The sequence below is a fragment of the Aspergillus affinis genome (assembly GCF_023601865.1).
Source record: "Aspergillus affinis strain CMG 70 chromosome Unknown NODE_20_length_373750_cov_87_641216, whole genome shotgun sequence".
Lineage (NCBI taxonomy): Eukaryota > Fungi > Ascomycota > Eurotiomycetes > Eurotiales > Aspergillaceae > Aspergillus > Aspergillus affinis.
Window position 1 is genome coordinate 27,981 of NW_026515801.1, and position 15,077 is coordinate 43,057.

Below are 15,077 nucleotides of genomic sequence, written 5' to 3' on the forward strand. Positions count from 1 at the left end.
GGTTCATGGGCGCTGTTCCTGCTAATGTGGGCTTGGCTATTTGTTATCCCTTGCGATGCGTACAGACAGGTTCACGGAGTCAAGCATCAAAATTTCATTAACATAGCGCCATCTGTATACCTAATCTAACCGGTATCTGTACAATCTATCAACATGCCTATGGAAAACAGATCTATAGCTCGGGCCAGTACTTCTGGATGATCGTCTTCTTGTTCACCTTGCCCATGGCGTTGCGTTCGATGCCGTCCACGAGCTTCAATACCGTGGGGATCTTGTACGGCGCCATCTCCTGCTTCAGCTGGGATCGGAGAGTCTGCAGGTCAAGGGGGTCGGTCTGCAGATTCGTTAGCATTGGAGGGAATCAAGAAAGAAATTAAAAGAGACGAAGTGACTTACACCCTCACGCTGCTTCACCACCGCGCCTACACGCTGGCCCCATTCCTCGTCTGCGAGGCCAACGACCGCGACCTCCTGGATGGCGTCTAGTCCCAGCATCTTGCGCTCTACCTCCAGGGCCGAGATCTTATACCCGCCCGACTTGATCAGGTCCACGGACGCGCGACCCTGGATGAAGTAGGCACCGGACTCGTCCCGCCGCGCCACATCACCCGTCTTGAACCATCCGTCCGAGGTGAACTCCTTAGCCGTAGCTTCGGGGCGGCGCCAGTATTCGCGGAAGACGTTATCGCCCTTGACCTCGATCATACCATCCTCGTCGACGGCGTCGATCACGCGCCCAGTCTCCTTATCCGTCAAGCGCACCTGCACACCCGGCAATGGCCAACCGACGCTGCCGTCGATGCGCTTCTCGACCTCCAGCCCGCAGCTGATCCCCATGCCGATCTCGGTCATGCCGTAGCGCTCCAGCAGCGTCTGGCCGGTGATGGAGGCGAACTTGGTCTTGATGGGAGTGGGCAGAGCAGCGGAGCCACTGACGACAAGACGCAATGCGTTGGCGCCGCTGCGCGCAGCCTCCTCATGCTCGGTACCACGGATATGCGTCTCGAAGTAGTCGACTAGACGCGCGTAGATGGTCGGGACGGCCATGAACATGGTCGACGAGCCGCGGTCCTGCCAGCGCGTCCAGATGGTCTTGGGGTCGAACTTTGGGTGCATTTCCACCGTCACGCCGCTGATTAAGCTGGCGGCCAGGCCGTTGATAATGCCATGCACGTGGTGAAGAGGCAGCACGTGGATGAGGTGGTCCGAGGGGTTGTATTCCCAGGCCTTGACGAGGCATTTGGCCTGGAAGGTGATGTTCTTGTGGGTGGTGACGCAGCCCTTGGGGTTAGAGGTCGTGCCGGAAGTGTAGATCATCAGCGCGCGGCGGTCCAGAAAGTTCACGGGGCTGAAGGCAGGCAAGACAATTGATTTGGGCGATTCGGCTTGCGTGAAGGGGGTCAATGCCATGAACGGGATGTCTTTGGTGATTCCGTCGCGGAGAGGCTGGGCGAAGTGTTCGAACGACGGGTGCAAAATGATGATAGATGGATTAGAGTCGCCGATGGTATACAGTAGCTCCGGGACGGGGTGAGAGGTGCCTACATGCGTGATCGCGTCAGCTGGAGACAATCTTCAATCGAACGGAGATAAGGGTTTCATACACAGCGGCACACACACACCACCGGCCGCCCACACGGCCCACTGTGTAACCACGTAATCATAACCATTGGGTGCCAGGAAGGCAATGCGTCGCTCCTCCAGATCTCCGGTCTCCGTGAGCTTCAACTCCTCGAGGATGTGCTTCTTCAGGGCGGCGGCGTCGGCCAGCAGCTGGCCGAAGGTGAAGTCCTGACCCTTGGTGGCGTCGATGATGGCGATTTTCTCGGGATCATTCTGGGCAATGCGGCGGGCCTCGGCGAACAGAGGCAGGGAGGAGGGAATTGCGGTCAATGGAAGGGATTGTTCATCGGTAGTCTTGGACTTGCGATTGCGCAAGAGGTTGGAGGTAAGCAGCGGAATGGTGACGAGAGCGGCGAGACTCACGGCGGACACCAAGCCGACATATTGGCGGTTGGATTGAGCGGATACAGCTGCCATGACTGGAGCTATTGGGGGAGGGGGAGTAGGGGGTGGAAGGAGAGAGGGAGAAAAGATGTCAGATCGACCGATCGATAAGGAGAGGACGGGGGTTCGGGTGAATTGAATTAATTAAATCCATTAATTAATGGAGTAATGATTGACGAACTAGCAGTCAGCGATGAACCCACCAGGCTGAGAGGGTTTACGGGGAAGACCGGAGGATGGGGTAGAGGGTATACAACCTGAGTAGAGGGGGGTAGAGAAGATGAAGAATTGAAAGATGCCATTGTGCCGTGACGCGGTGGCTGATCCCCTGCAGCTTCCGGAATGAAAGAAAAGAAGAAAAGGCCGTTAATTGTTTAGGGAGTAAGGTACCCGGATGCCTCAGGATGGAAGTGGCCCAGACATCCTCAGGCAGGCAACGCCAAGACTTCAGGGATCGCAATGACTAATTTTGCAGCCTCAGGCAATGAATTACACGTGACCGACGTGACCGGAGTTGGTCCTTCCCTCCCCGCGGCGATCCTCCGCTGCGACGGATCCAGCGTCATTTGAAGGCTTCATTTCCTTCCTTCCTTCCCACTTCCCCCGCAGGTCGGGTCTGTCCGTCACTCAACAATGGCGATCCAGACCATAATGCGTCCACCCCTTCTGCGTCGGAGGCTACCGAGACTCCCGTTTCTCTTCCCTACCCGCCTAGTCTCATCCTCCCCGCCGTTGATTCGCATCCAGAACGGAACCTTCTACGAAAATTATCCCACCCCAGATGACACCGCGAAAAAACAAAACCCACCGCTGTTTCCCAACTTCACTTTCGAGCTCCCGTCAGAACCTACGATCGGTGACAATGCCAAGGATAATAATGTCTCCCAGAAATGGGCTGTCATCGGCGCGAACGGCCGAGCCCAGCTGCTCGATGTCCTCCGCGGCCAGTACGTCTGCTTGCCGCCCGCCGCTCGATCCTATCCATACCTTCTCACGGACGAGATTGCCAAGAAAGATCCCCGTCTACGCTCTGTCAGGAGTGCCATCCAGTACATCGGATTCAGCGGAGAGGGCTCTGGTGCCATCGGCGGCACCCGCGGCGCCTATCTGAGTGCCCGATACGAGAGTTTCCGGGAAGAGACCGACTGGACGGTTCAACAATACCTCAAGGGGCAGATTTCGCTGAATCCGCTAGAAGGCGAGGAGGATGGTACGCTACAGGACCAGGATTTGTTTGAACAGGTGGTGGTCGATCTGCGCTTGAGTCCCCTCCTTGATATGCCAGTTGCGAACTTGAGCAATGGCCAGACGAGGCGGGCCCGTATCGCAAAGGCCCTTCTCAGCAAGCCCGAACTACTCTTACTAGATGACCCGTTCAGTAAGTTGCTTTCTATCAATGTTTTTTTCTCGAAGACCGCCAGTGAGTAACCTCTTCCAGTGGGTCTTGACCCTCCCACCGTGCGAAGCGTCTCCGACTTGCTCCAACGCTTCGCCGCCAAGTCTAACCCCCGATTAATCCTTGCCTTGCGGCCCCAAGACTCTGTGCCTGATTGGATCACACACGTCATGATCCTCGGAAACTCAAACCAGGTGCTTTTTCAAGGTTCTCGTTCAGACACGAAGAAGCTCTTCGACGTCTGGCGGACCGTACATCGCGGGGCCCGGCCCGACGAATCATGGACGGGCGAGGAAAGACAGTGGTATGACCAGGCCAAGGTGGCCATGAAGGCCGGTTACCTTGATCGAACACTTCTGTGGGACCTCCGGATCACGACTCCGACATCGACAGCATTTTCCATCCCCACCCTCCCGGGTGGGGAGGCACTGATCGAGATGGATGGAGTTCGCGTTCAGTATGGCGACAAGGTTGTCCTCGGGGACTGGGAGCAAAAAGTAAACAACGAACCAAAGGACGGCCTGCATTGGACAGTCCGTCGCGGTCAACGCTGGGTCGTCCTAGGCGCCAACGGGTCCGGCAAGACCACCCTGCTGTCACTCATAACGTCGGATCATCCCCAGACGTACGCGCTGCCCATAAAACTATTCGGGCGCTCGCGTCTACCCGAGCCGGGTAAGCCGGCGATATCCGTCTTCGAGCTGCAGTCGCGTCTCGGTCATTCCTCGCCGGAGATCCACGCCTTCTTCCCACGACAGCTGACGGTGCGGCAGTCTATCGAGTCTGCCTTTGCGGAAACCTTCCTCAGCAAGCCCACATTGGACTACGAGCGGGATCTTGACGTGAGTGCCACGCTGCGATTCTTCAAGCCTGAGCTGGACCCCGACGCTGCGGTGACGATGAAGCAACAACCGCCCAAGGTGCCCCTAGAAGCGCGGTCCCACTTCCCCAAGCTGAAAATGGGTCATGTGGCTCAATTTTCTCCGGCTCCGGATGACTGGGTGGTCGAGTATGCGGACTCGATAACATTCGGACAGCTGAACATGGCACAGCAACGCCTAATACTCTTCATCCGCGCCCTTGTGCACCGACCGGACATTGTGATCCTAGACGAGGCTTTCTCTGGCATGCCGGCTACCATGCGCGATAAATGCATCCATTTTCTCGAGGTCGGGGAGGCTAGTCGGGCCTGGTCCACCAGCAAACGCCGTGCCTCCCATTCGAGGACCTGGCTCAAGGGCTACAACACCACCCCTTCGAATGCTCGCTTCCTTGGTCTCACCGATGAGCAGGCGCTCATCATGATCACTCACAACTGGGAAGAGATCCCCGACAGCGTGCGCTACTGGATGCGTCTGCCGGCTCCCGCCGAGAAGGGCGAGGATGCCGAGAAGTGGGAGGACCCTATTGATTTCCGCATCGGGACGATCGGGAGGGAAGTTTCCCTAGGAGATCCGAAATACTGGGACATGGCATGGCTACCGAGGACGGATTTCGAGAAGACGGTGCACCGCAAGCCGCGTCGCTACGATCTTAAACCTGGTGAGGATGGAGATGAGCGCGTTTATGAATGGTATAGAATCAATCCCGGGATCCGGGAGTCTCGAGAAGACCTGAAGAAAGCTGACATTCAGGTATAACGTAACCAATGATATAAAATCTAGATGTTATTTACTGTACAATATATACAATCAACGCGAACCTCGCTTTCGCCAGAAAGAGCCAACTTTATATCTTTGCTACCTATAATATCCTCTCCTACCACTACCCGTCGAATTAGCGTTGCTTACCTGCTAGAACTTGGCCATATCTACAGGCATACCTCACTTGCTCCTCATCTACATTCATTCTCGTATCTTATCAAACCTGAATCCCCTCGATGCCCTCTAACAACCACAAACCCTAAAATAGCGCGGAAAAGAAATCACCTCCTTCACGGTATCCTCCCCGGTCAAATACTGCAACAACCGCTCAAACCCCACCCCAAACCCACCATGAGGCGACGTTCCCCACCGCCGTAAATCAGCAAACCATTCTACCGACTTGAGATCCTCGCCCGGATGCAGATACGGATATGGCTCAGCATCTGCGGGGGCATTACGCTCCGGAACAGGGCCCTCTCTTTGGCCCTGCAGGAACCGTTTCTTGCGCATGGTATCGATCAACACGTCGAGTCTGTGTTCTCGCAGACCACCGCTGCAGACCTCTCCAATACCGGGGAGAAGAAGATCGAATGATTCTGTTGTCTGCGAAGAAGGGAATCCTGTCCCTGGGGGTATCTCAGCGATGTCTTTGGCTGACTGGGCTGCTTGGAAAAGGCGGATCTGTGAGGGAAAGTGTGTCAGGAAGACAGGGGAGTCGAAATGCTCGCAAAGGTACTTTTCCTCATCAGGCGTGACGTCATGTGGAGAGGACTTTGTTGGGAGCTGGCTGCCCTTTGCGGCGCGAGCGGGCTCAAGAAGTTTCGTTGCGTCGGCGAAGGTGATTCGCGGCCAGTTTTGGGTGAGGAGCTTGTTCCAACGCTGTTTGAGGTTTTTGCTTCTTGTAGCCGACTGAGCGAGGATTTCATGTCCGGCGGGACTGTCTTGCAGAAGTGTGATGATACTGCGAATCGTCTCCTCTAAGAGCTGATATAGCGGTTCCAGCGAGTCAATGTAATTAACAGCAACTTCAAGCATCCAGAACTCAGCCAAGTGGCGCGGGCTATCCGTGCGTTCGGCTCTCCAGCAGGGAGAAAGTGTCCAGATACGATCCAGACCTTGCACGAACGCCTCAGCGTGGAAGACAGCAGAGACGTTGAGGTACCGCCGTGCGTCGAAATAGGTGTCTTTCATCTCGCTACCTTCTTGCTTGGAGCATTGCGTTGGCGTGGCGAAGACCTCTGCACTTCCTTCACAGTCTGTCCATGTGAGAAGAGGGAGATGGACTTGATAGAATGGCCCGTCCGGGTGAGAATCGAAGAACCTGCTCAGGGCAGATATGACTGTTGAGCGGAACCGTGCAACCAGGGCATGTTGTGGTGTGCGGACACGAAGGTGGGGGTTCTTATGAAGGAATTCTGGGCTTGGATGGACCAGAGAAATAAGATAGGAATTGGGATCAGATCGGCCAAGGATTGAGAAGCTCTCTATCTCAAAGGCTGGGTGGTTGTAGTGGTCGAGGCATGACGATCTCAGAGGTTTCATCTGCCCGTGGAGTTGAATAGTGCTGCCTCGTGAGATGCCAGAGTCATCTCCCACCTGGGCCCTGGTTAATCGGGCTTGAATTGGAGTCACGGTAGACCCGTCGTTGATAGCGAGGGTCAAGTATTCTCCCTGATGTCGAACGTCCTGAATGGTTCCGCATATGATCATGTTGCACGCGGCCTTAGCCTGTAGGGCATCCTTGACTGTTGTTCGCTGGTCCATTTCAAGAGGCTTGGTTCGTGAATCCACAAGTTTAGTACTCCGTACTATCAGAGAGAAACTCAATCCTGATTCCTCAGCGTTCTAGTCGGGTGGGAGATTCGAGTTTATTCTGTGACAGAACATTTGCCACTGATATACATTGACTGGGAAGTGGCCCCGATTGAAACTTGGAATTGGACCCAGGACAACAGGCGTACGTCACTGGAACATGGGTCATATTCCGAATTGGCATATTATTCCTCGATTGATGGTATCTCGCATCTGACAGCTGGTGTTCAATGCACAGAACCTATGAAGAAAGCCACGCCAACAGTGCTCGTGAGTCCATTGGTTAGCTTGATCCGCTCACGATATTCCTAATGAACTCAATCGGGAAATTCACGGGTCCTAGATTGACGGTGTGTCTTGATGAGATCCGATCGACAGGTATATCCTCCCTCAGATCTGACAGATCCATTCCGATTCCTCAGTCATGCAAGGAGCCGGGGAGCGGTGTAGCCCACGCAGATCTTCTCCCAACGAGGGATCTATACATCGGCATTAAACTTGAATCGAGCATATTAGGGGGGAAGTAGTTGCTGTACTTAGCTATCTTCATGAAATGGACTCACAGATGATGCTTAATGGACAGACAAATCGGATAAATACCTCATCATCCCCTCCCGGCAACGCTTGGCCAGGCACCCTATTCCACTTACCACGACAGTCTATTGATAGACAAACGGCATGTCAAGGACTTACACGAAGCCCTCGGCAACCAGCCTGTCTCGGAAAAAGTCTCCGACATACCAGATTGAGGAGTCATCGGCCAGCTTGGAGGACTTTCCACTGGACTCGCCGGTAACCGCAGGCGCCCACATTGCGACATGGGTCCTCTACTTCGGGTATCTGGCATGGCGAGTAAAGCTCATCTGGGAGCTGTATGTTCCTAACACCGTGACTTGGTCCTTCCTATGGCTCAATGTCTTGATGGAGGTAATCAACATTCTATCAGACTTTGTCTCCCGGTTCGAAATTCTCCTGTATATCCCGTTTGGGCGCAGACCTGCTCATCGTCCATCATACTACCTACATGGAGATATTGCGCCCGCTGTGGATATATGTATCACCTGTTGCGGGGAGGATCTGGACGTGATAATGGATACAGTGGCGGGGGCCGCCTCACAAAGTTACCCACGAGATCGATTCCGTGTGTTCTTGCTCGACGACGCGAAAAGCTCGGCACTGGAGACTGCCGTCCGAGAATTCAACAATCAACGACCCAATGGCTTCCAGAATGTCATTTATCTGGCCCGGAAGAAGCAACAAGGAGCTCCGCATCACTACAAGGCGGGGAATCTCCGGTATGGACTATCAGAGAGTGCCAGAAGAGGCGGAGGAGCTGAGTTCGTGGCAGCATTGGATGTCGACATGATCCCCGTGAAGGACTGGCTTCGACGTGTCGTTCCTCATTTGCTTCTGGATCAAAATGTAGCAATGGCTATTCCACCGCAGGTGCGATTGTTCTATCCACTGGTTTGAAATCCTTGCATGGCTGATCCATATGTAGCGGTTCTACAACACCCCAAAGAACGACATGCTGGGCCAAGATACGAATGTGTTCGCAAGTTTGACAGAGCCAATGAACGACAGCTTGGGAGGTACTTGTTGTACCGGGTCTGGCTACGTTTGTCGCCGTGATGCTTTAAATAGCATAGGGGGATGGCCTCTGCAGAACGCCGGAGAGGATATACTATGTGCCTGGCTTCTAACCTCCCAAGGATGGGACCTTACGTTTGTGAAAGATGAGGTACAATTCGGACTGGCTCCTGATTCTTTGGCTGCATGGTTCAAGCAGCGTGCACGGTGGGTAGGTTGATATCTGTCCCCAAATCTTTGTTCTATCTTGATTGTGACCGAACCTGACATGCTTTCTAGACGGACGGCAACATTCTTTCATATCGCAACCTTGGCTGGTTTCTCTCAAACAACGATTTTGGTAGTCGCAGGACAGCACTCCAGCGTATCTTAGGACTATGCCACATCGCGAAGACTTACGTCGCTCTTCCTAACATGTTCTTCATTGTCCTTCTTCCATTGGCTCTATACCCAGTCGAATGGACCGGCACGGAACTACCTGACTCATGGAGACATAACTTGGGTCAATCCTACCTCATCTTCCTACTTGCCACATTACTTCAGAAGTTCTGCTACGCCCGGATCCACTCAGGCGTCAGTGTGAAAGTCGCTAAGAACCACCAAGCCAACCGATTCTGGAATACGCCTTGTCAGTACCTCTTCCCAAGACACAATCCTTCGTTCCTACTCCGTACTAATATGACCTACATCCTACAGTAAACACGGCACGCATAATCCGCTCCTGGATCCCCGGCAACATCGTGAGTTTCGAAATCACAGGAACAGTGGTATCATCGATCAACGAGCGTTCCGCCACGCACCGCAAACCACTATGGACTCGTCTTCTGAACTCGATGATCCTGATGTATGTTGGGTGGATTGTCTACGCGATTGTACTACTAATGTGGCGGTGCATTTCGTACACAACCACGCCAACACGAGAACTCATATCGCCTAGTCCTGCGGTGGTCGTTTTTCTGTTCTCTTCGGTTATGAAGTTGTCTATTCCGGTACAGTATATGGCATGGCCGCCTACTGTGCCGGAGAGGCGACAGCTACTGAATAAGGATGTTGATGGGGCGTATCGGGCACCTGAGGTAAAGAAGAAGAATAAGTGTGCGAATGGTAAGGTGAGCTGGAAGGATATTGTGGAGGTAATGATTGTGGTATATGGGGCCTTGAACCTTCTTTAAGGAATGGGAGCTGGTGCGAGCGGATAGACATGTTGCCATGGTGTCATGAACTATAAAATTATAGCTAAGGCGTGGGACTCTAGTATGCCTTAAATCTAATCATTACAAGCAAAGCTTTTGAGATAGCAAGGGTAAACAATACCATTGAGCTATTGAAGAGCAGAGAGAAACACGGTCAGTCCGTGCACGAAATATATCGTCAAATTTGAAAGAATTAGGAATCTGCTTTTAATCACCCTTGCAGCACAACTGGTAGAGAGATGAGACAAACAACGAATAATAGGATCCAAAGTCTTCTATCCACCCAAAAAACAGGCACTTGTTGTCTGCATATGACACCCAAGAAAAAGGCCCTCGGTGGGGCCCCGAAGTTGGATCTTCTACCCTGCGGAGCTATTGACAACTCAACGTGATATGTCTTCTGCATGGTACAGAAAAGACGTATTCAATGACAAGTCTGTGCTAGGTGGTATGTCGATCTTATAACTCTGCATTAATGACGCGTTGCGGACAGTACCTCATCATGTTCGATCGGGTGCAGGACGTCTATCGAATGCTCCTTGCAGCAGTGGATGTGTTGGGTTTTCATACAGGTGTGAAGATCCGAAGACCAGCAAATATACTTCGTACAGTCCTTGGCTTAATCCCCGGAAACGAAAGGAATATATTCAACCCGAATTCATGCCCACCTTTGCCTTTCCAAGCACCTAGGACTGCGCTTTGTCAAACACGCGTCACGGAAACCAACTCCAGGAAAAACACCTATGAAGTATGCACAAAGGGTGGCCATCGATGGCAGGAAGTGCAATGTGGTATGGACTGCACTTGGAGCCGCACTGCCTGTGGTCAGTCTATGGACCTTGTTCCTAGATGCCGAGCGAAAGCCCATGAAACGTGAGATCGGACTACAACTGTCAATGTGGGTAAGTTAAACATTTGGATGCGCGTTGATCTGAGAAGATCGTTGACCGAAACAGACACTAAATCTGCTCGAATGCCTGTTCTGCTACTCTGGGCGACCGGATACTGCTGGCCTTTCCACTGACTTACCAGGAAGTGCCGGGCGGCTTGTAACCGCCATAGTCATTGGGATTGACTGCTATCGACAACGTAGGAGTGGTAGCTTTCACCATCAGCGTCTACTACTCTCCCAGCTCCAAGTAATTACGGCTATAGGTGGAGTCTACTGCAATTGGAGATTTAATCCTGGTTCCAAAGGTGCCTCGCGAAAGGACCAGAAAGTGGACCAAGAAGAAACGAGCAGTTTCTTCAGCAAAATGTCATTCAGCTGGGCAAGTCCCCTTCTGCAAAATTCCAATGAAAAAGGGCTTCTCGAAATGCAGGATCTTCCTCACCTCCGCGATGAATATAGTGCGGGTAGCATGAAAGGTGACTTCTTGATAGAGCAGAGGAATTTTGCGCTACGAAAAAGGTGGCCGTTCGTATCTGCCCTATGGAATCTCACATACAAATCTCTTCCTGGGCAGATATTGATGGGCATCATGATCACTGCCTTGAGCTTCGCTCCTCAAGCAGCACTGTTTGGTCTTCTCGACTCGCTCAATAGTTCTTGGACGGTTTCTTGGGCATATGTCCTCGGTCTGTGTCTGCCACTCGTTCTATCGGCAATACTCGACAATAGGAGATACTGGATTTCTTACCGGTGTTTATCGCTCCGAGTTCAGCAGCACCTGATGGTCGCTTTGTTCGACAAGGCCACCCGTCTAGATCTAGCCTCTCCAACTGATTTATCGATGGAGAAAAAGACCGCCGCCAGAAACACAGCAGATCCTAGCAGTCTGATGACCCTGATGTCGGTTGATTTGAAACGAGTATCAGACCTTATGTTAAATTCTTACGCTATCTTTGAGACTCCGATACGCCTCCTTGTATCTGCTGCGATGCTAACCAGGCTTGTCGGTTGGCAAAGTCTGCTTGCCAGTGTGATAATTGTCATGCTGCTTTGGCCACTTAATAAGTACACTGTAAAGCGCTATACCTGTGCGAATAAAACAATGATGGAATACAGGGACCGCAAGATGGCATCGGTGACAGAGGCTCTGCATGGTATTCGTCAGATAAAGGTTTCCGCGATGGAAGAGCAATGGGAGGACAAAATCAACTTGTTGCGCGAAGGGGAACTGGAGGCACAACGAGTGACTTTCCAGTGGAATCTCGTCCTGATGGCTCTATACCTACTGACGCCCACAGTTCTGTCGACGGTGGTGTTGACGATGCACTCAGTTGTTCATGGGTCCCTCTCGCCGGCCACTGCCTTCACGGTCATGTCTGTGCTCAACACCATGCAAAGCTCATTGACGGCTATGCCTGGGATCATATCATCTGGACTCAATTGCATATTTAGTTCAAAACGGTTGTCGGAATACCTCACCACCCCCGAGCAGCTTTCTGTTGTGCTGCCATCTGAAAATATTGAATTTCACGATGCATCCCTAGCATGGCATGGACATACAGATGGCAAAGTGGCAGTTTTAAGGAATGTCAATCTAAAAATTCCAAAACACGGTATGTCGGTTATTGCGGGACCGACGAGTGCTGGCAAAAGTCTTCTCCTGGCCGCAATACTAGGCGAGTGTGACATTCTCAGCGGCACAGTCCGAGCTCCAACCAGGCGGGAATGGAACCCGACCTTTCAACGGGGCCAGGAGTGGCTCGTTGAGGGAGCAATTGCATACGTGTCTCAAACCCCATGGATCGAGGCCACTACGATAAAAGATAATATCCTGTTCGGTTTGCCGTACAACCCCGAAAGATACGACCAGGTGGTGGCTGCGTGTGCGTTGGATCATGATCTGCAGAGCTTTCCCGATGGGGACCGGACTCAATTGGGTCCAAATGGTGTCAACTTAAGCGGTGGACAGAAGTCGCGACTATGTCTCGCTCGGGCCCTCTATTCGCGAGCCACGGTCCTACTTCTGGACGATATACTTAGCGCAGTTGATGTGCACACTGCGGCTCATTTGTGCAAACATGCTTTGACTGGGCCCCTGGCACAGCGAAGGACATGTGTTCTTGTAACACATCACGTATCTTTGTGTTTGAACTACGCTACATGTGTAATGCATATCGGCGAAGGTAGTGTATGTTACAGTGGAGCTACTAATGTGAGAGAATCTGGGAAAGAAAACAATCGCATGCCTCTTTCATCAATCCTGGCGTCTAGTGATGTTAAGGATGCTAGCAAAGATGAGAACAAGACGCTGAAAGCGAGGGGTTTAACCCAAGCCCCGGGCAAGCGATTTACCCATGATGAGTTCCGGGCAACAGGCTCAGTTCAATGGGGGATATTGCAAGACTATATTCAACAGAGTGGTACGTTGGTTTATTGGCTGTTACTTATATTGGGGTTCCTGAGCTATAGCGGACTCATGCTTAGCAGGGTAAGCACGCAACTTCGTATTCCTGGCGGAAAGGGCAACTGATGTTCTTTAGGCTTGGTGGCTCGGCGTATGGAGTCAATCCTATGAGTCTCCGTCAACGACAGAGAGTGATCAATTCAGATACCACGCCCAAATCTACATTATTCTGTCGGTACTGGTGTGCGTCGTCGGCTCACTGCGGAGCTACTTTGCAGTACTGGGCTCCATGAAGGCCTCACATAGCCTCTTTCGTCGGTTTCTACATCAGGTCCTCCGGACCCCTCTCAGGTGGATAGATACAGTTCCTGTTGGGAGAGTGCTGAACCGCTTCTCGAACGACTTCAGTCTCGTGGACACCCAACTTGGCGATGATGTGCGAGCCATCCTATCTTACTCAATGGAAGTTTTAATGGCTGTGGTCCCGGGCTTAGTCGTCAACCCCCTTTTCCTCGTCTCTAGCGGTATTCTCGGAGCCATAACCACTCGGTACGCAAAATGGTACTTGGTCGGTGCCCGCGAACTGAAGCGGCTCGACAGCGTCGCCCGAAGCCCTATATACGAGCATATCGAGTCGTCTTTGGCAGGTCTGTGGACAATCCGCGCATTCGGAAAAACTGGTGTATACCAGGAGCAATTCCGACAGAAGCTTGACCGCCGTGCTCGTACGCAATGGCACAGCTGGATGTTCAACCAGTGGCTCGCTTTTCGTTTGGATTTGATCGGTGCGATCTTTACGGCCATTTCTGCTGCTGCTGTGGTTATGCTTGCGGTAGATGCCTCGACCGCAGGATTCACCATTAGCTTTACGATGAGACTCACGCAGTCGATATCAATGGGGATCCGCCGGTATGCGTCCTTGGAGCTGGACCTGAGTAGCGTGGAGAGGATTCTAGAGTACTGTAATCTAGAGATCGAGGATAACTCGGGTCATCCTGCACCTGTCGACTGGCCACAAGAAGGGGTGCTTGAAGTGAAGAACTTGACAGTACGATATGCCCCTGGCATTTTTCCAGCGCTTCAAAATGTTAGCTTCCGAGTGACACGAAACCAACGTGTTGGAGTAGTGGGGAGAACCGGTGCTGGGAAATCCTCTCTGGCCCTCGTGCTATTTCGAATCCTCGACGCCAGTGAGGGGCAGATTCTTATCGACGGAGTTGATATCTCTGATATTCGTCTGCATGACGTCAGAAAACGACTAGCTATGATTCCCCAGTTTCCCTTCATTTTTAGAGGCACATTGCGATCGAATCTGGATCCTTTCGGGAACTGCGAAGACGCTGAGCTTCTCTCGGCCCTCTCTCGCGTTCATTGGAGCAAGGCCAACATTTCGGAGGATCAGGCTATCGACAAACCTGTTTCGCAGGGTGGCACACGGAAGGAAAAAAAGAGCGATGATGACACCTCGGTCTTGGATAGCCCGGTTGCTGACGGAGGCTCTAATCTCTCATACGGCCAACGCCAACTTCTGTGCCTAGCGCGAGCTCTGATCCAGATGCCACGCTTGCTAATACTCGACGAAGCGACCTCGGCCGTTGACAAGACAACAGACAGCGTTGTTCAACAATCAATCCGGTCGGAATTCGGTCGAAATGATAGTACGCTGCTTGTGATCGCCCATCGTCTAAGTACAGTGGCAGACTTTGATCAAATCTTAGTCCTTGGCGGAGGTAAAGTTTTGGAGTTCGGTCAACCTGTAGAGCTTATGCGTCGAGATAATGGTGTGTTCAGAAGTATGGTCGAGGAGGACGCTGAAAAGGACTCGATAGTGAGGGGAATTCTCAGTACCGGCCAATCACCTCTACACCCTGATTAGTTTCCCCCAAATATTTAGTCCAGTGGAGAGAATTAACACTTATTTCGTGTTCAGTATGTATCTGAGCGAGCCCGGTTGCGCCCAGGCGCGCTCTGTCGGGGATGATGGCGATACCCTAAAGGGCTCCCTACAGTTCCCTACCGTTTAGTTGAAAATAGTATCACATATAATCAAATCCTACCCCCTACCTATCCCCTACATTCATCTCTATAACCCCAAAGCTCGCAAATATATACCCCCTACCTCCCATATCCTTACCTCTTG

General features: G+C 52.3%; 4 protein-coding genes across 4 annotated transcripts; 2 read left to right on the forward strand and 2 right to left on the reverse strand.

Moving 5' to 3' along the window:
• Window positions 1–172: 172 nt before the first annotated feature.
• KD926_004323 (acyl-CoA synthetase) lies at window positions 173–2,040 on the reverse strand (the record flags this gene model as incomplete). Its single annotated transcript, XM_053097843.1, has 3 exons — window positions 173–334; window positions 397–1,541; window positions 1,605–2,040. The coding sequence occupies 3 exons, from the start codon at window positions 2,038–2,040 to the stop codon at window positions 173–175; spliced, it is 1,743 nt and encodes a 580-aa protein (XP_052958121.1).
• Window positions 2,041–2,640: 600 nt separating this feature from the next.
• On the forward strand, window positions 2,641–5,043 carry KD926_004324 (putative ABC transporter; the record flags this gene model as incomplete). The annotated part of the gene is made up of 2 exons (XM_053097844.1): window positions 2,641–3,385; window positions 3,446–5,043. The coding sequence occupies 2 exons, from the start codon at window positions 2,641–2,643 to the stop codon at window positions 5,041–5,043; spliced, it is 2,343 nt and encodes a 780-aa protein (XP_052958122.1).
• A 246-nt stretch (window positions 5,044–5,289) lies between these two features.
• On the reverse strand, window positions 5,290–6,810 carry KD926_004325 (class II aaRS and biotin synthetase; the record flags this gene model as incomplete). Its single annotated transcript, XM_053097845.1, has 1 exon — window positions 5,290–6,810. One exon carries the CDS (start codon window positions 6,808–6,810, stop codon window positions 5,290–5,292), a length of 1,521 nt encoding a protein of 506 aa, XP_052958123.1.
• A 726-nt stretch (window positions 6,811–7,536) lies between these two features.
• Window positions 7,537–14,813, forward strand: KD926_004326 (uncharacterized protein; the record flags this gene model as incomplete). The annotated part of the gene is made up of 10 exons (XM_053097846.1): window positions 7,537–8,304; window positions 8,360–8,450; window positions 8,508–8,659; window positions 8,728–9,076; window positions 9,145–9,292; window positions 9,386–9,557; window positions 10,135–10,213; window positions 10,374–10,543; window positions 10,598–13,021; window positions 13,074–14,813. 10 exons carry the CDS (start codon window positions 7,537–7,539, stop codon window positions 14,811–14,813), a joined length of 6,093 nt encoding a protein of 2,030 aa, XP_052958124.1.
• Between the last annotated feature and the right edge of the window lie 264 nt (window positions 14,814–15,077).